This window comes from Solea senegalensis, linkage group LG10 (assembly GCF_019176455.1).
Source record: "Solea senegalensis isolate Sse05_10M linkage group LG10, IFAPA_SoseM_1, whole genome shotgun sequence".
Classification (NCBI taxonomy): Eukaryota; Metazoa; Chordata; class Actinopteri; order Pleuronectiformes; family Soleidae; genus Solea; species Solea senegalensis.
The window spans coordinates 20598347-20618346 of NC_058030.1; the positions used below are offsets into that span (position 1 = coordinate 20598347).

Here is a 20000-nt window from a genome sequence, read left to right on the forward strand (position 1 = left end):
TAGCATGTGGCTTGTGCAGGGTTTTACACGTGGTTTAAAAATCATGTGGTATTTAATAAATCTTAAGACAAAGGCTAGAAAAAAGAGTTCCCTTGATCCATCTGCAGGTCCTGACCCACTGATTGACTTAACCTATGCAAAGGGCAGATGCTGTTGTGTACCTGGCTGATTGTACTCAATTCCATTGTAAGTCGCTTTGGATAAACGTGTCTGCTACAATGACATGTAAATGCACTAGTTTGACTGAGTTACACCAACACAATCCTTCTTTGCGGCAGTGTTTCTAAGCCACCTTTGTACTTTGTCTGAGTTGGAGACGATAAATGTTGAAAAAGCAATACTAGGGCTGTGCCATATTATACTGGTATTAAAGGTAACATGACAGGTGGAGTAAAACACAGTGAACATTATCATGTTTGTTCAAATTCTTCGCCATATTCATCCAGCAGCTAAAGGAGAAGGGACCGCCTGCTCGGCTGAGCAGTAAACAGGATGAAGAAAATGACCCCTGTCTTTAAGTGTCACACTGTGAGCAGAGTCATGGATATTTCCAGGTTAAAGAAGTAATAGCTGTGAGGAAAAGCCTGTCGCTCCAACACGTTAAACACAAGAGACACACACAGCACATGTGTATGTTTAGCTACACTCACAGTAACACACTTACTGCGAGTGTCAGATGTTGTTGCTACAGTAACAGATGGCAAAACAGGTCAGACGGACCATAGAAGGGACCATAGACAGACCCACAAGCAAATGACTTCTACCAAAAACCCTCAATCTCTTACCTGAGTTTGTACAACACTTAACATGCAGTGAAATACCAGTGCTTTGAATATGTTTGAATGGTTTTGAATGCGTCACTTATGGAAAACAGATTCAAACCATATCTGTCACCCAGCAGTTCACACTGATTAAAAAATGAGGCAACACATGATGTGTCTGTTTCATCTTATATTGTACTGTGCTGCTTCTGTTCTGGTGGAGAAGAAGCTGCGCACAAAAAGGACAAATACTTATACAAAGTGAAGTCGCTCTCCTGGTCAGTCACTCTTACTCTCCCTCGCCTCCCCCCTCTCTTAACATTCTGCATTCTCTGTTTTCCTGCCTCCCTCCCTCTCCCTCCTTACTTCTTTCTCTGTGTGAATGGGAGCCGCGGGCAAGCAGAGCCACAGGGTGCTCTTTGTGAGGGGGGAGAAAGGCTGCTCTGATCCAAGGGGAAGTGGCTACTGTGGGGGCAAACCCCTGCATTGTGTGAGGGGCCTGTATCCTCGCCCTGGCTTAAATTCACTCACACACGCACAAGCAAACACATCCACACACACATAACACAGGTCCCTCTTCACATCCTAAGCCTTTTGTGGTGAAGGGTCAAGTACACACACACACACACACGCGCGCGCGCACGTGCGAGCGCACACACACACATGCACAGAGGAGGAAACTGAACACAATGGGTGCCAGTCTTTGCAGCCCCCAGTGTTTCTTTACAAACCCTTCACGTGTTGCTGTATAAGACAGGGACTGATTCGTGAGCAAAGACATAGTAAGGAGGAGGAGGAGGAGGAGGAGGAGGAGGAGGAGTGAATGCATGAAAATATGAGAACAATGAGACCAAGAGAGAGAGAGAGAGAGAGAATCAGACAGACAGAGGAAAGAGACTGAGGGATGGTTTTAACAATTTGATGTTGAAAAGCTCTGTAATGGAGGGAGCAACAGCAGGTTGGATAAGGGAGAGAAGAAGAGACAATGACTCGCCTGTGTCAACAGACAGAGAGAGAGAGAGAGAGAGAGAGAGGGAGTGAGAGAGACAGAAGAAAAGAAAAGAAAAAAGCCTGCTTAACGGGAACAGGAAGTACAGATACGCAGTGGGAGAGCACCAGATGCCTTGTCTCAAACCTGTCTGGAACACCAGCAGGTGCGACAGTTTGACAAACGTCTCCTCTCGTCTCTTACCTGTCGTCCGTCAGCCCTCCACAGGCCGTTGCTGGTTTTGGTGGGGGCAATGGTGACTACTGGAGGAGTGCCGGGGACGCCGTGACCCCTGGTCTGGCCCAGGAGGGGTCCTAAAGAGCCCCGCTTTGGAGTGGTGACTGGGGAGCTGTGGCTGGTGGCTGGGGAAGAGACTGGGGATGACTCACCGCTGAGGGCAGAACCTGGGGAGAGGAGAGGAGAGGAGGAGAGGAGAGGAGGTGTAAGTGACAGGAGAAGAGTCAACAGTCATACACAAAGTACGTTTACACGATCAGTTAAGTTGAGGACTGACTGTAGCATGACTTAACACTGCAGCTCTACAACTACACCATTTAATTGGACCACTGTTCTTGTCCCCTTTTGAATTGAATGAGCCTGGCTCTGTGATGGAAGGTGGCATTGTGGCCCTATGGGCTTTGTTAGCAGTAGGTATTTTCTAGTTAACTCATCCATCACATAACAAAACAACTTAAGCTAGTTTAGTTGCCATACCATCCATTAACTTCTTAAAGCTATAAGAGCATCATTTTGATCTCCTCGTCGGGATTTCACCATGTTTCCCGCACAGTTGTCTTCATTGTGTGCCGCCATCGCTTTCATTGTTTCTTGGTCAAAGCCCCCGGGGGAATATTTATGCGATGCTGATTTGACTCACAACCACATTATGTGGGTGTGTTAATCAGTGAGTTGACGCGTCATTAGAAAAAAACTAAATTACTGTGTAAGACCAACTTAAACCGGATTTTGATGGAGCTAAATTTGTCAAAGTTGGACTAACGCACCCAGGGTCTCGCAATCAAAGTCAAACTCTAACTGCTTGTACACATTTTTGCCTCACCAGAGTCAGACATAATCTGGCATAGGTGTTTCCCACATGCGCGTCACAGTTCCCACTCCCCGTTTAAACCCAGAAATATTCGTAGAAGCTGGTACAAAGAAGAAGAAGAAGGCAACAGCAAGATAAATTCAGGCCTGACGAGGAGACCAAATGTGTGCTCTGTCAGCTTGAAGACGTGGAATAGCACTCAACATGCTGGAGTAGTTGCAGGAGTGTCACGTAGAGTAACCAGAGAAAACCCAGACACATAAGGAGAACATGCAAGTTGCACACAGAAAGGCCCTGGGTCAAACAGGGACGCAAACCGACAACCTTCAAGCCGTGACGTCATAGTCTAATGACTGCTGTCCATGTTGTGACATAATACAAGAGAAAATGCTGACGTTCACACTGATTTAGGCTCTTTGAGGAAATGCATGGTGGTGAAATGTGTCATAAACGAAGGAAAGTGTAAAAAGATGGACACAAAGAAAAGGTAAACACACTGTAAGTGGCAGTTAGGCCTGTGTGTGTGTGTGTGTATGTTTACACACTGATGTAAAAGGAAAACAAATCAGATATATGGAAAGTAAAAGAACGGTGAAAGTGAAGAAAGAAAAAGAGCTTGAGTGTGACATAGCAAAGGAGGAGGTGTTAAACGAGACAAAGAGAGAGAGAGAGAGAGAGAGAGAGAGCGAGCGAGCGTTAGTTCTCCTTCACGTCCACTTCATCATTACTCTATTACAGTAACTAATTAATCAGTGCACACTCACAGAAACTCAAACATATTCAGAGACGGCACGAAGAAATAATGAGATTATAAAAAGGTGGAAGAAGAGAGTGAGAGAGCTGTAGGGAGAGGGAGTGAGAGAGTGAGAAACGGAACAAGATGGTGATAGAGTACGGGGGAGAGAGGGAGGGACAGGGAGGGAGGGACAGGGAGAAAGAGAGAGAGAGAGAGAGAGAGAGAGAGAGAGCTTGTTATAATTGGCTGTAATTAGATTCTCATTATTAGGAGATGAATGGAAACGGATGAAGGAAGAGACAGAGAGGGAGAGGTCACAATAGGTCAGCTCTTATCCAACACCTTCATTAGGATACCAATGAGCTGAGCCAGGAGACACACACACACACACACACACAAACACAAGAGAGCTACAAGGCACTAAAACATTCAGCATTTATTGACAGAACACACACTGTGGTCTGTTAAATGATCTCCATGCACAGTTGCACTGCTGCTGTGAAGCATCAAAATACATGAGATTCCTGATTTTTGTGTGTGTGTGTGTGTGTGTGTGTGAAAGAGATGGAGTACGCAGGCATGGACTGACGTGGACCCTCATTTTAGTATGAGTGGAACTGCAGCCTTGACTGTGCTCTGCAGACGTGGAATATAAATAAAGTAGAACTCAGGCCTCACCAGGTCACCTGTATCGTGTTGATTTGCTAGTGCACCTAGAATCTAGAACTACTCCTTTAATTGTGTTGTCACAGTTCAGTTTGTTGGTTTAACAATGACACGGACTATAAATTCAGGAGATGTATTAAAGGATAATGAACAAACCTGGCACCGGTCGTAAAGGGGGGTTTGTTTTTGGGTGTGCCCCTCACACTCTCTGCTGTTAGTGTGTGTGTGAGTGTGTGTGTGTGTGTGTGTGTGTGTGTGTGCATGTAGTTAGCTCTCCAGGGTGTGGAGCCGCTGGAGCTCTGTTTTTTTAAAGAGGATAGATCACCGCTCACCTCTGGGATCCTCTGCCTGTTTGGCCAGTTTACGCAGAGCAGCAGCGAATCCAGAGTTTGCAGATTGGGCAACTGCGTTCCCATTGGTTAGTGGACTGAGGGGACTGACAGTGGCCGTGGTGCGAGTTGCCGTGGAGATCATTCCTAATGATGATGATTTATTGGACTCATGGTTCATACCTGAGGAGAAGAGTGGCGAGAAAGATGCGAGGAACCATTATTATTTTTTGGATGAAACCCACACAGTCCAGTCCAGTGTGTGTGTTTGTGTGTGGACATCACAGTGAGTTTATACTGTATGCTTGGGTCAGCTCCACTTGAGACAAAGTGAGGAGACTTAAGCTGTGTCAAACCGAGCACTGACCCTAATAGCAAATCACACACACGAGTGCACCCACGTCCGTTTCCTCAAGGGAGCCGGTCGACACATCTCAAGACCTCGGGTGTGTCTACACGCACACGCCGTGAGGTATCACTGCATTTTCACACTGACGTCACCATGACACTCATGTACGAACGAAAAACAAACACACACACACACACAGGAGTAACGCTTGTATCGATCTGCTGGAAACACTCTGGACGCACTTTGAGTTAACGTGGTTGCACTAACCTTTGTGTTCACCCTCTACCCTCTTACTGACCCACTAATGTTAATTACAGCTGGAAATAGCCAGCAGCCCGCCTGCTACAGCAATGACCTCATTACCACCACCACTACTACTACTACACACACACACACACACAAACACACAACCACCTTTGAAGCATGCGCACGCAGCCATATACCACAGGAGGAACAAACAAACAGCCAAAGCAGTGGACACACTCATGAAAAATTCATACATTCACATTGAACACCATTACTAAATGTTGTTGCTCATCACATGGATGGTTCTGAAGAAGGGGAGGGGGGGAAGGGAGGGGGGAGGGTGTCGAGAAAATCACATCCAAGAATTTGTTAAGTGAACATGTAGTAAAGCTCATATTGCTGCTCGTCGACCTGCCACACTTCACACACACGTGAGCACACAAACACGCAGCAGGAGCCCAGGAGTGAGAGAGTAAGACATACGGCGTGCTAACAAAAAAAACAACAAAAAAACATATATCAGATATCTATGATTATCATGATAAATATCAGGTTATTACTTTGCTGTAACAAAAAGTAAATAAATTGCGGAGAACAAAACTGATGAACAGTACAAAGGGCAAACCTTAGGTTGAGTGAACATGTAGTAGAGGTGGACATGCCATGAGAGTAACATTTGCAACCACTGACACTCCACACACACACACTTCCTGTGTCACCAAATTATAAAACAGATGATTTAAGTTAATGTTTAAAGTTTCGGGGGAAATAAGCTCTTCTTGGTTTAATGACAAAAGACAAGCTTTATTTTCTCAGAAAAAAAAGGGAAAATAACAAATCATGTGTTCATTTGAAGCTAACAGTAGTGATTGTCATGCAGTCAGTAACGTGTGTAAGGTGTACAACCAACCTGTGTTTATCTGCTGACATGAGTTAATCACACATTAGAAGCTCACAGAATAAACAAAGGTGTTCTTTTTTTAATTCAACTTCCTATTATAGTCCTTTTACTCCCCCCCACACCCCTGTTTTTGCTTTACTTACTGTATTTACATGGCAAGAAAAGTGAAACTCAAAGTGACAGACAGAGGGAAATAGAGATGAAGAGAGTAAAAGCTCAGATCCTGACAGGCTGTGTGTGTGTGTGTGTGTGTGTGTGTGTGTGTCTCTGTATCTGTGTCTCTGCTGAGCCCAGCAGTCAAGGGAGCGATGATAAGACAGTTTCAATCGACTCTTTCTCTCCCTCCCTCTCCTCTCACTCACTCTTTCCTTTCTATCTCTCCCTCCCTCGTTTTCTCTCTGTCTGTCTCTCCTTTATCTCAGCATATTGGAGCTTATTTAACAAAAGCCAACAAACATAATCTTCTCTGTGTTTCTTGCCCTCTTTCTTCAATCTTTTTCTTTCAGGCTATTCCACTGATATCCTTCCATGTCATTCACACACACACACACACACACACACATACAGTAGTAACATATGCATGCATGTGCACATACAGTAATTCAGACATGAAAACAGACACACTCACCCTCCTACTCACTGTTCTCCTCCTGCTCGTCCGTCTTTCTGCTCCTCTGTGAGACTCTCTCTCTCTCTCAGCCCTGCAGCTGCTACACTGTCACGTGACATCTTTTCTCTCCACTCCCCCCCACCCATCCTCCTCTCCATCCACCACCGCCCTCCCCTCCCTCCCCTCCCTCCACTCCCTCCTCCTGCTCTTCCTTTCTCTCCCTCTCCATCCAACCTCTTCCCCTCTGTGTCACTCTTCTTATCTTTACATTCTCTCTCTCCCTCTCTCACTCTCTCAATTTGTGCCTCTGTTATTTTCTCTCTTCATTCTTCATCTTTCCCTCTTTTGGTGCTCACTCCAGGGAGAGTGGCAGTGGTTGAGTGGAGTGGAGGGGGGTGGAAGGAGGAGGGTTAAGAGGGAAGAAGGGGAGGGTGAGGGTGTGTGTGTGTGTGTGTGTGGCAGAGGCTAGTGTTATCCCCCCATCCATCACTCTGTCTCGTTGCCAGTCGGCTCTGACTGCTCTGGGGGATAGGGGTGAGTTCATTGGGGTGTGGGGGCGTCTGACAGTGACCTTTCACCCTTTCACTCATAATACAAATGAAGACATTTACCATCCTTAAGTAATCTGTTTTTAAAAGGTGACGACTGTCATATTAAACACATCTAATATATATATATACAGACAATGGCTCCGGTGTAAAGACCATTTTAGAGAAACTTAAAATGTTATGCTTCAAAAGTGCGCAGTCCTACCCCAAAGAGTCATATCCCAGTGTTATAATGTATTCTGACTTCAAAAAAACATTTATCCCAGGTTTAAATGGGTTTTTGTTGATCAATGTAATAAGATCAGTGGGAACACAGGACCGTGGTTTAAACGTTAATTTCCTGTTTGTCTGCTTAATTTTTTGGCAGAGATGCACATTTTCGGCCCAATGCTTTAACACACATCCATCTTTCGTCCATTAGCATAGCGTTTAGCCATGAACATTTTTGGCGAACCTTACTTTTCACTGTACTCATTTAATTATGAGCTTAAAGATGCAAAACATAGTGACGACGGTCTTTGTCTTCCTCTGGCTCATTTGTGATCACAGTTCATGCCACTGGCAATTCCCTGGCCAATGAAATGATGATGTTTCTATTGAGATAATGAGGACATGGACCAGTCTACATCTGTGTGAACCATATTCAAAATGTGCATAATTGTGCATGTTGTCCACAGCTTTGAACAGCAACAGAATCATAGCTTACCGTTGCATGGCGGGCATACATTTTGTTCGTGAATGTGGTGTGAATCCACGTTGGTCACAATCTCTATGATTTACTTGGAGTGCGCCATCATCAGCTCATTCACAATTAATATATATATATATATATACAGTATATATATATATATACACGCAGTATATCATCTGTAGCCTACACCACGGCGGTAATCTGTCTCAAAGAGCAAAGGACATATTTTGATTACATTTTTCTGGGGATGTAAGTTATGGCCGAGGAAAGAAATGATTTGGATTATAATGACACTATGGCAGACATTTGTAAGTGCTGTCTCCAGTTATTATATCCATTTAACATTTTACATCATTGACTATGCTATGATGTACTATCTACATTTTAGTTAATCTCTTCTCAAAGCCATACCCCCATCAACCATGCCACAGTCAATGCATCTGTCTGATTTGTCTTGATCATGTGGATGTCACTTAAAAAAAAAAGAAGACTCTTTATCTGAGAGCTAGAATTACTATGCATAACATTTATTCATTACCTACCAATTATTCTATTTGAGGCCAATTGCAGCTGACATAAACAAGAGGCTGGGTTCAGGTCATCAGTCGATTACAGGGCAAACGACTACAAACAACAACCATTGACCTACAGTCAATTTAAGGTCTTGAACCTGCTTGTCTACGGGCTGTGAGAGGAAGCACTGCAGGATACTGCGAGCAAATCCCTTCATCTATCGCGACTTAAATGATCACTTAGCACAACACGTCAGCCTACAGCTGTGTTTTTACAATGGGAATTTCAGAGGCACTACAACTGTGAGCATGTTTCAACGAGCAAATATTTGCATCCATTGCATGAACAAACAGAGTCATTCAGAGAAAATGGACAGAACTGCGGCGCCTTATTGGTTTTGAAACCAGTCTGAGCTGTCAAACATATGCAAACAGCCAATCTCTGCTCCACTGATGGTGTTATGGATTAAGACGGAGCACATTAAACACATTAAAAGGAGCTGTCCGTGTTCGTGTTCAGTCAGCAGCTGGGAGAGTCTTAGGATCTATATGGAATTAAGTTAAGCAATGTGGTAATCTTAGGTGGATTCCATACTTATATTCAGCTTTATGATTCACATTTGTGTCCACTGGCTGACTCTGTTTACAGTTAGTTAGTGGAGTTATGGGAGGGGCTACCTCCAAACATTAGATGCAAATATCAAAGGCTTTGACTTTGGAACAGACTTGTGAAGATGTGTGGAGATTATGAGGGACACATCACTCATGTACTGTATAAAGGCAAATGGTCCATTTTTAATGGAATAAAGCAAAACTATGACCTCGCTGTGTCATTGTTTTTATATAGAAGAACCTTCTGTGTTGCACTGTATCAGCTGCATTCGGGAACTTTACCATTAGCTCTGGACACAAACAGATTTGGGTTACCAGTGGGAATGTGTTTAATCAGCCTTCAATCCTGGGTTAATTAAGCATGCAGGTTTTTATTGGCTTTGGCTCCAATCATCATCGGGTGGAACGAAAGACCTGAACATGCAAATTTCTTGTTCATTTTCTCTATTTTTGACAGCACTGGACAATTTCTGGCGCAACATGGGATCATCTAAACCACAGGTGTCAAACTTGTGGCCCACGGGGAGCCCTTCAAACGATTCCAGACACCACACAAAATGTTTGGTTTTGATATTTACAGATTAGTTTTGCAACATATGTGTTTTTTTTATTGTGAAATATCAGAACAAAGACCTTTATTTTGAAATGATGTAAAATATCATCACAACTGTTTTTTCCTACGACAAGTGTATGTCGCGACACATCTGTGGCATCACGATTCACACATGGGTGACACGGGTGACAGTGCAGACCAACCACCGGCCCTGGTGTTAATGGAGGGTTCTTTTATGAAGCTATATCCACTACTTCTCATGTGAAATAGGCTTTTAATACACAATCAATTAATAATACAAAATAAATACACAATCACTCTATACTGCCCTGCATGACACACGGCACATTGAGAGACTTGTGTCCTCGACACCTTCTCTCTCTCTTTCACTTTCTCACCATCTCTTCCCACACACACAAAAACAAACACCCACCACAGTGAGGCTGGGAGGACAGCAGGGGAACCAGTTCAGCCCAACGAGCTCATGAGAGACGAGTAATTAAGTAACCTGTGTTTACGAACAGTTACCTAACATTAGACTAATAATGGGAGTGCACAGAAACGCTCTCGCACACAAAGTCTGAACACAAATATGCTCTTTTTTTAAGGTTTAAGACTCTATTAATTTGGCCCAGAGGGCTGAGGCTGCTCGCACGTACAGCGACCTTGCTGTTATGTGAGCTGGAAGACTGTTTTTCAAATATCAGTGACATGCACACACAAAACCAGTCGCATCTGCATGGCTTCAGAGAACATTATACTGACATAGATTCATTTCCAACAGATTTACTTTCACATTAACTGTTATTACATTATCCTAAACCAAACATTTTTATTACGTATTATGTAAAATAATATAATGTGATTTAATATTGCAAATACAGTCTTTTTTTACAGTTTTCTGAATCATGGCTATACCCTTAAAACCATGTCATCACATTCAATGTTAAGTTTTTGTCACTGGGATTTGCCATTTGTCCTCATAAGTCAGACCAATCCCCACAATGTGAGTGTGTGAACAGAGCCAGGTCCCCACAACATGACAAACACTAGATACCGCACACACAAAAAGAGAGAGAGGAAGTGTGTGTTGTGAGAGAGAGAGAGAGAGAGAGAGAGAGAGAAAAAAAGTAGCCAAATGTTTTACAGCCTCTTAAACTTGTCTGTAATAGCAGTCAGAGTGGCGTCAACACAGCAGTCTCCTGGGTTACTCCAGGGGCTGCTAAATGGCTTTACTAGCTCCAGTCACTCTGCAGCTCACACAGAAACACTTAACACTTCCTTACAATCCATAAACAATGCACACATGCTGGCCCTTTTCCTGCATTGCACACACTGAAAATGCAGAGATAAACACAGAACTTCAGGATAATAACACAACGATGACATGAGCAAAAAAACAAAAAAACACCAACGTGAACTATCTGAAGAAAAGACAGCTCCCACACGGAGTTCGCCGCCTTAGGTTTCAGGCGGCTTGTGTCACAAGAACATATGCACGTGAGTCCTAAAGGGACCAAACAGCCAACATGCATTTATGCTTTTGGGGTAAATGGAGCAGAAAAACCACATGGTGTAATAAACAACACCTCCAGCAAAACAAACACACAAGCAGGAATCAGATCCAAAAACATGATGGAGCAGAGAATTAGCTGCACACAAAGGGAATACTAATAATCTACTGTGCCAGTGTGTGGAGAACAGGAGTCATTACTTAGTCTCATATTAAACAGTGCATCCGCCAGAGCACAGCCATGTTTACAGTGCTATCTCAACAATGTTGAGATGTTAGTGAAAGGTCTATAAATTATGACTGCTGAAGCTTAGAGGTGAAATGTGGCCTGTCAGCAACACTGGCAAGTCTCTCCTCTCCTTCTCTTTTCTTCTCTTCTCGCCTCCACTTCAACCCCTGGCTGCAGGCCACATCCTCATTCAATGACCCATCTCCATTTCTCTAATCAGTGTACTTGTCTACAAGGATCTTGTCACTGCTGTCAGATACAGAAAACAGGAAATAAAAATAGCAGCAGTTTGGGGAGCCCTTACACCTTTCTTTCTCTATCTGTCTGCGTTATCGTTTCTTTGCCTTGTCATCTCCTCCTCACCGTCTTCACGTCGGCTACATTTCTGTTCTCCTCTGTGTCATCGATCTTTTCTGCCGCGCGTGGCTCAGTCTTGTCTGTCTCTGATAGGAAGATGATGCTAAAAGATAACTTACTGAGTCTCAGTTTGTTTTTCGGCGCCTGGCTGTGTCTGACTCTTCACCTCCGTTTCTCATTGGGTGTGAATTTCAAACTGGAAAAACAGTTCGTTGAGGAAGGTTTGGCTCAGCTGGAAACACAATCTGTTTCCTCAATAGGAATGGGACGACATGAGCGTTTTCTGTTTGTCATTATCCTGACCAAAAGAGTTTTGATTCACAATATTATTGCAGTAGTTGTAAGTTTTAATGTGTCGATTAAAAGACATTTTTAAAGACTAATGTTTGAACATTCGGGAAGTATGTGTAGAAAAGACTTCACCCAAAAGGGTTGCAAAATATTGCAATGGTAAAATTAGTATTTATAGAAATAATTACTTTACTTTCACAGTACAAACCAGAAACGTAAATAACATCAATTTGAATCATGAGGTGCTGGAATGACTGGAAAGAAAAATAAATAAAATATATCTCTGGGACTGTATGTTGGCAAAAAAAATTCTTTGTTCCCAATTATTCTAATAATGGAAATATTCATCATTGTGAGTGATATAGTTTGGTAAATGTTTGGTAAGTCTAACTAACTCTCCAGGAAACTAAGGTAAGTTTGTCCAAGAGTTGCGTGTGTGTGTGTGTATGTGTTTTCAGCCTAGATATTTACACACATTGTTTCTCCTCCTCTGGCCAGAGGCTGGCTGCGTTCACCAGGTGCTGACACCATGCCACAGTGTCTTTACCACAACCATCTGAGCAAACATGAGGGCGGGGAGTGCACACATGCACGCACGCACGCACACACACACTCACTCTGAAAAAAGGTGTACAGAGACTCAAACTAGTCTGTCAGGCAGGTGTTGGATTAGTAGAAAGTGCAGAGTGTAATTGAAGTGTGTGCTACCTGCAAAATAACTGTTACTGTTACAAACATAAATGGTTCTGTTGAATGACACTTGGTGAAATATAGGCCATGGTCACGTCAGAGGCAGAGCGGAGTCAAAGGTGTCGTCTCTGGGAAAACTTAGTATACAAGTGTTATGGATTATTTCCTTGTAGATTATCGGTGTTAATTTAAGACGAGAACAATGAGGAAAATGACCCTGTAGTTGATTCACACCTTTCTCGTGTTTCAACTTGAATATGTTCCATTTGCCTGTCGGTCATATGTCTGACATTTGTTCTTGTGACTGCTCATGTGACTTGAGTGTGTCAAAGCTTCCGTGTCGTATTTTAACAATTTTTCCTGTTTCTAACTCTGCCAAGAGAGTTATGTTTTTGGCTGTGTCTGTCTGGATAAAAGACAGAAGAAGTAAAAGACTGACCAGACGAGACAGTCAGTGACCCACAGGTCATTTGAGTTTGAGACCCCTGGTCTAACCGAACAATGCCGAACTGTAGATCAGTTAAAAAGACTTCAAAATCCCTGAAAATGTGTGTTAATCTTTCTAGAATCTCAGTTCAGGAAAAACTGAACGATTCAGTGAATGAATCTTGTTTCTAATGATTCAGTACACGGAAAATAACTGGGGATTTTTGCACATCCATGCTATGATGACCCAGTCCATGTTGAGGATGAAATCAAATTGTATGAAGTAATGGTAAATGATATACCAAACCGAGTAGTGTAGAGCCAAGTGGTGCTAGAACTGCATAATGGAAGAGTGCCATATGTGGAAGAAGCAGATGATTTCATAGCATATGTGTATCTCAGGGTAATGATTATTTTAAATATCCTTTTATCCCACCTCATCATTTTGTCTCAAACATGTCAGTTAACTAGCAAAAATGTCCACCACTTAGTTTATGTCTTGTTTTAGTAGAGTAACATTTACAACTTTATAATATTATACATAAGCTATAGAAAGAAAAGGCATTTTCACAACTGGACCTATATCAGAGACAGAGGCCAGTGAACGTTTCTTGAGTTCCTAATTCATTTTCTGTTGATTGACTCAACCATTAATCATTTCAACTTCAAATAATCATCTCTAATTATACTATGAATCTTTTGCTGAGATCATCTTTTCTTGACTAGAAAGGACATTTGATCATGACCATCAGTACTTATTTGCGTGAGCGTCCTCATCTGCTAATGAAGATGTAATATCATCCACAGCTGAAGAACACACCTACTAAAAAGGTAAAGGTAAAGATGGTGGCTTTTTCTTTCCAGCTGTGGTTTCCCAGTTTTTCTGTTTGAAACAATCATCAAAATGATGTCCCGGTCAACTACACAGTGATATTACAAAAAGAGCATATCCTCAAATGAAGGTTAAACCACTTATTCCTCTCCTGCCTGTGGATTAGGCTAATTGATTGTACAAATGTTTCTGCTCTAATGACATTGAATCTGCAGGGAGTAAAAAGTAGCACACAACCAGAGGACTATAAAAGTGGCACAATTCACTGACAGGAAATGACAGCATATTGTAAAATCTGCTGCAGCTTAATGACACAGACACAGGTATGGGACAACAGTTATTCTGACCAACATAACTGTGATTCCTAATATTACTGCAGTAAAGCAAGCAAACAGGCAGAGCCCTCTGTCTAATCATTCATTTGGTTTGTATACATAAGCTTTAATGGCACAGAGTGTTTAACATTTAAGAGGAGTTATTGGCAGAAATTGAACGTACTACCTGTGAGAATGTTTGCATAAGTGTATTTTTTATGCTTCCTTTAGGCAACGGTCTCCCTAAACGGAGGCAGCTAACTTGCGCCTCCATGTTTCTACAACAGCCAGAAAAGAAGTAGAAATTTGCTATGTAATCACAGACGAAGGCTCCGCCCACAAAAACCTGACACTAAGACCAATGAAGAAGGAAACACGGCAGAGAAAGTAGGAGATGAGTTGTGAAAGTGTCCACATCCTTATTTATGCACATTTAGACACAATTTAAAGTGATGAACAGAGATAATGTTTATACACTAAAATAAACAAGGGAGGTCATGACATGACCAGCACGTTGCAGGCTCCTCCTTCTAGCACTTGAAAATAAAACACTAGGACTGTATGCTGACATGTTGGACAGCATATTCAAGTTCACTTTTTTTATCATGATATGCAGTAACATCCTATATTGTCCCATCACTAATGACACTGGGGTGAATCCTAAGCCATGAGAATGGGTTTACAGTATCAATATGAGAAGGAGGTAATTAAAGAGATTGGAGGTTTACTCAGTGACTCCTGCTGAGCAGCTGGTCTATGGCAGGTCAGGATCAGCACATGGCGTATGTAGCATATGCGTGTGTGCGTGTGTGTGCGCGCGTGTTGAACTCCACCTGCGGGCTGTGTACACACACAAAAGCGGCGTGATCCGCTTGACTGCTGCTAATGCGCCCAGCGGCATCTATCTCAGCCAAACAATAGAGCCGCTGTTAAAGGTCCCGGATTAAAGAGCGACTCCTCTAAATCCCATGGGTGCTGCTGTGTGACTAACCAAATCAAGGTGACACACACACACACACAAATACACACAGTGCTTCAGCTCAGTCTTCTTCCTGTCCGTTAAGTTTACTGGGGGCAGTTCAAACAGCAGCACTGTTTGATCACCGACAAGTCTGACGAGAAAGATAAGAAGACACACTGACGCCTCACACCTCCTGCTACTGCGTCATGTGAGCGCGCGCGCGCACACACACATAACTACAACAAACAGGAATCAGACGAGTCTAATTTAGAAAAAAACAACAGCATACAATGATGTTTAAATGAGCCCTTTATGACTGAGAAAACACATTCCCCCTGCTGAAAGAAGTAGTGTATTTGCCAAAACTATCATATAAAGTTGTTGGAGTTATTAGTGTATTGTTGACGATGTTGTTGTATTGTGAAAGGGTAAACCGGAAGCTGTTTTCCCCCTCATTTCTGCAAACACAACCGGTTTTTTACCACTGATTCAATCACACACACAAACCACTTTCAGACTACTGCAATTAACAAAATTAGACTAAAAATGAAACACAAATCCGCGTTAAAAACGCACAAAAACGCTACTTCCTGTCGTAAAAAGCGACACAAAGTGACGATATCCACACTCATGTAAACGCGTGGAATAACAAGTCTTGTGAGTCTGTTGACAACTGAACAAATGAAAGCCCTGACACAAATATAATGACGTAACACGACAGGCGCCTAAACTCAAGCCCGGGTTGACTTTAAAAGCAGTGACTACACGAAAGACTTCATTATTAACTCCTCACAGCAGCAGTAGTAGCGACAACAAAAGACACACACACACACACACACACACACACTAACAACTTACCGCTTCACCGAAGGAAATAGCCTACTATCTGCGTGTTTTGCGCATCCTTGCGTAGAGAAATTACGGCAGTGTGAGGCGAGGAAACTGTGTGGTCCTCCTCACAGCAGCAGAAGACACACACGGAGAGGGGACAACACATTAACTGCCCTCTCTCACACACACACACACACACACACACTCAGAGAGAGAGAGAGGCGGAGTATCAGATGAGGAGGGGAGGGGGGGAGGGAGGAGGAGGAGGAGGGCGAGCACCTGCTCCACTGATGCTCCCTGGAGAGATGGATGGATGAAGAGAAGGAAGATGTGGCCCCAGACTGCAGATACCTCAAAGCCTGGACATGTTTACTGTCCACTGGAGACAATCACGCCTGTGCATCCTCCTCCTGCTGCTGCTGCTGCAACAATGTACAGCCACCACTGTTCAGAGAAATACACTGGCCATTTCATCCCATAATATTAATTATAATAATTACTAGAGAGCCCCAACCTTACAAAGTAATACTGGAGTAAAACAGTGTTGAAAATGTCAACAACTCCCCTTATTTAAAAACAACAACAACGAAATCCTCAAAGTGGACACACCAAATCAAATACAGTATAACGTCTTCAGTAGGTCAATGGGCCTTTTTGCACAGCAGCCATTTTGACATGTTTCAGCAGGAAAAGCACAGGTGTTGCCGATCACATTAACAGTTGGTGTAAGTCAGGACAGAGTGACAGTGACCCAGCAACACACGCCGAAACCGAGGAAGCTAAAGGGAACTCAGCCTTCGCTCATTTGATTACTCACACCTGTGACTTGGTCGAAATGGCGGCCATGCAAATGATGCAAATGCATAATGTTTAAATTATACGCTGCTCATCTCCTACACCAGCATATTATGGCCACTGCTTCTATTACTAATACTGGTAATTCATCTTTAGTTACACATATACATGTATAGTTTCATTTAAATAACACCTTCACAACTCATTCAGTGACATGAGGTGACTTTTTATCCAACAGGCAAAACTGAAGCAAACATCTCCCAGGTCACACAGCACCATACACACGGCTTCATGGTTTCAAGTGTGGGATTTAGTGACATCTAGTGGCTGTTTACTGAACTTACCAAACCACACCCTATTTAAAGTCTAATTGGAACAAAACACTAACACTTGTTAGTTTCAAAATATAAACAAAAACGAAAATAATAATAAAATAAACATGAATTCTATTCAAATTTGCAAATAGATTCGGCAAATTACATTTCCTGACTTGTAAAACATAAAGTAAACTACCTTTTTATTCATGGCAGCAGGAGTAACTCTTAGGATTCGGTCTTTCTGAATGAAGAAGTATTAGTTTTTTAGGGACACACATAGTGGGCCTTAAAGGTCCCGTATATAACAATTATGTTTGTATATTATGTGTACAATCCCGTTAAAATAAGTACAAGAAAAATAAGTACAAGATTTATTTTTCATTGCCATTTTTAAAACTGTACTTTAGGCAAGGGTTGCACTTTAATGAAGTGTGCCATCTTGTGCTGTCATGTTTCTACAGCAGCTGGAAATCAGCGAGAGCATATGGTTTGCATTTTGACGTTGAAGAAAAAAACCCAGCTTTGCTTAAATATATCAACCATATTTATGGGAAACTCACCAGCTGATGGACAACTTGGTGTCCTGCTGAGGACTACATCTTTTCTAATCTTTAATTATTGTGTTATTTGTAATCATTATCAATTGTGTAATATTAGTAATGATTGTAAGAGAAGAATCTTTAATGTCTGAATTCTTTTTTAGTGTCATTTTTTTCACCCTACTGGTTTCTTCTGCACCCTCACTCATACTACCTTTACTCAATTTTGATTTAAACATAGTGAGAGAATATGGAATGAGCAGAGTGCTCCCATTTGATACAATATGTAGTGTCGCCATTAGATGTCACCAATTCTTCCACACTAGACAATTAATCAACCGTGATGAGGTCTTCCTCTGGTGAGGCCATACAGTAATAATGGCTGCTGATGATGTGGAGGAGAGATGACAAACTCCTATAGAGACGTATACACTATGATATAGAAATAATTAAATTAAAAAGTGCATTTACGGAAAAGTATGATTGTGGTTGAAATCCAAGTGACTATATGATCACATCTCTGAGACGAACTGATGGCTGATTGCTTTCCACAGCTGTTTGTGGTCTCTCGGGGGCCGTGCAGTGTTTTCCTATAAACCAAGTAAATCCTGTATAAGGGAATGCAGACTTTAAAAACTGTCTCATCTTCTTCAACACTTGAAGAGAGAAAAGGCCGAGGTAAGTCGACCACGGGCAAGAGCAGCGTTGACGCACATCTGCTCATAACGCATATGCAATACCATAAAGTGACTTCACAATGGTGTACGTGCGTACGCCGAGGCAAGGGCAGCTTGACAAGCGCCCGTCTGCACAGCTATAATCATCTGTCAAATGTCCCAGGATTATCCACCAAACCGCATGTGCTAATGTTTGAAAAAATAAATAAATAAATAAATGAATGAATAAAAACACGGTGGTTTATCAGAGCGTGTTCGCTTAACGCAGCTGTCTGCCGTGCCCCACACTCAAGGTTAATTCAGAACTGAAATATGAAACGTCTCTGTTGTCATTACACTCTCATAGTATATTCTGTGTGCTGTGTAAATTAAAAATAATGACGTGAAATATAATACTCAGCAGATCAAAGGGGAACGACAATTCTCACACTACTTTTTTCTTTTATGTGTTTCTTTTCTAAATCTCTCCAAATCATTTATATGTAAGCAGAACTAAACGGCTGCTTGGGGGGAAAATAAATCATTTTAACATATTAAGGAAATCTAGGTATCTTCAGATATATTTAGACATCTAAATACAGCTGAGCTCAAGTTCTATGGTTTTATTTTGGAATTGAAGAGTCGCTCATTTAGTGCACATTTACACATCTGTTTTTTTAAAAAACAACAACAAAGTCTTTAAGCTGGTTTACACCACACTTACTGTAGTGCAAATTATCAGATTTTTTTAGACACTAGTTTGGTCTAAATAACACTAACAACTATAAATAATGCAGTTTAAAGTGTTACATTGGTATCAATAATAAACACCGGCTCCTCTGAGGTGGTGGGAGAAGGCCCCCCCAAATCAAATCCAGCTTCAGGCCCCATGAAGGCTTGGCTCAGCCCTGTACGTAAAAAATACTGAACATTTTTGTATGAATTCCCTCTGATATTAACTGAAGTCTCAAACTGTGTGAACTATTGAGTTAGAAACACGTTTATATTAATATGCATCTGTCATCGTGTGCTATATAAGCTCACTCATGCTGCTGTATTTCATCTAATACTTGAACATCTCCCCTGCCCCCGTCTCTCCATCACTCTTCTCTCCATCTCTGCCATATCTCTCTCTCTCTCTCTCTCGCTCGCTCTCTCTCTCTCTCTCTCTCTCTCTCTCTCCGACTCCCGAGCAGCTGCTCCACTTTGCAGCAATTTAACAGCTGTTTTGCATTGATTTGCGCTTCCGAGTGCAGATCTCTACCTTGTCTATCCTCCCCGTCCCCATCACTTTCTGGTTTCTACCCTCCCTCTCTCCCTCTCTCTCTCTCTCTGTCTCTCTTCCTCTCTTCCTCATGCATTTCTAAGATGCCAGACACGCAGTCACACCAAACAGCCTTGATGTTTCCCTCAATGAAAGCACTGTCTCCTCCAAGTCTTTCACTGAGATCAATTCAGCGATGAAAGTGTGCACGCGCACACACACACACACCGGGGCATGCTTTAAGACAAATGGATACACACACACACACACTATTAGTCATACATTTGTACATTTATACACACAAACAGACAGATTAACAGTCGTCTACTTTTCTCTCTCTGTGGAAACAACAACTGAGGAGGGAAACAAAAAAGAAAAGAAGAAAGCGAGGCTCCCTTCTAATCCCCAAATCCTTCTCTCTTGTACTCAAACCTA

General features: G+C 42.3%; 1 protein-coding gene across 3 annotated transcripts in view; it reads right to left on the bottom strand.

Moving 5' to 3' along the window:
* The window catches only part of LOC122775937 (genetic suppressor element 1-like), a 28076-nt gene extending 11894 nt beyond the window's left edge, over positions 1–16182 (bottom strand). For 2 of the 3 annotated variants that reach the window (XM_044036185.1, XM_044036183.1), the window contains exons 1-3: positions 16022–16182; positions 4532–4711; positions 1954–2153 (exon numbers count right to left, since the gene is read on the bottom strand). In XM_044036185.1, coding sequence (XP_043892120.1) covers positions 1954–2153; positions 4532–4709 — 378 coding nt within the window. In that variant the 5' untranslated portion in view covers positions 4710–4711; positions 16022–16182. Of the gene's footprint in view, positions 1–1953; positions 2154–4531; positions 4712–6652; positions 6713–16021 lie in introns of those variants that run through there. The other variant, XM_044036184.1, reaches the window with a different exon arrangement.
* Between the last annotated feature and the right edge of the window lie 3818 nt (positions 16183–20000).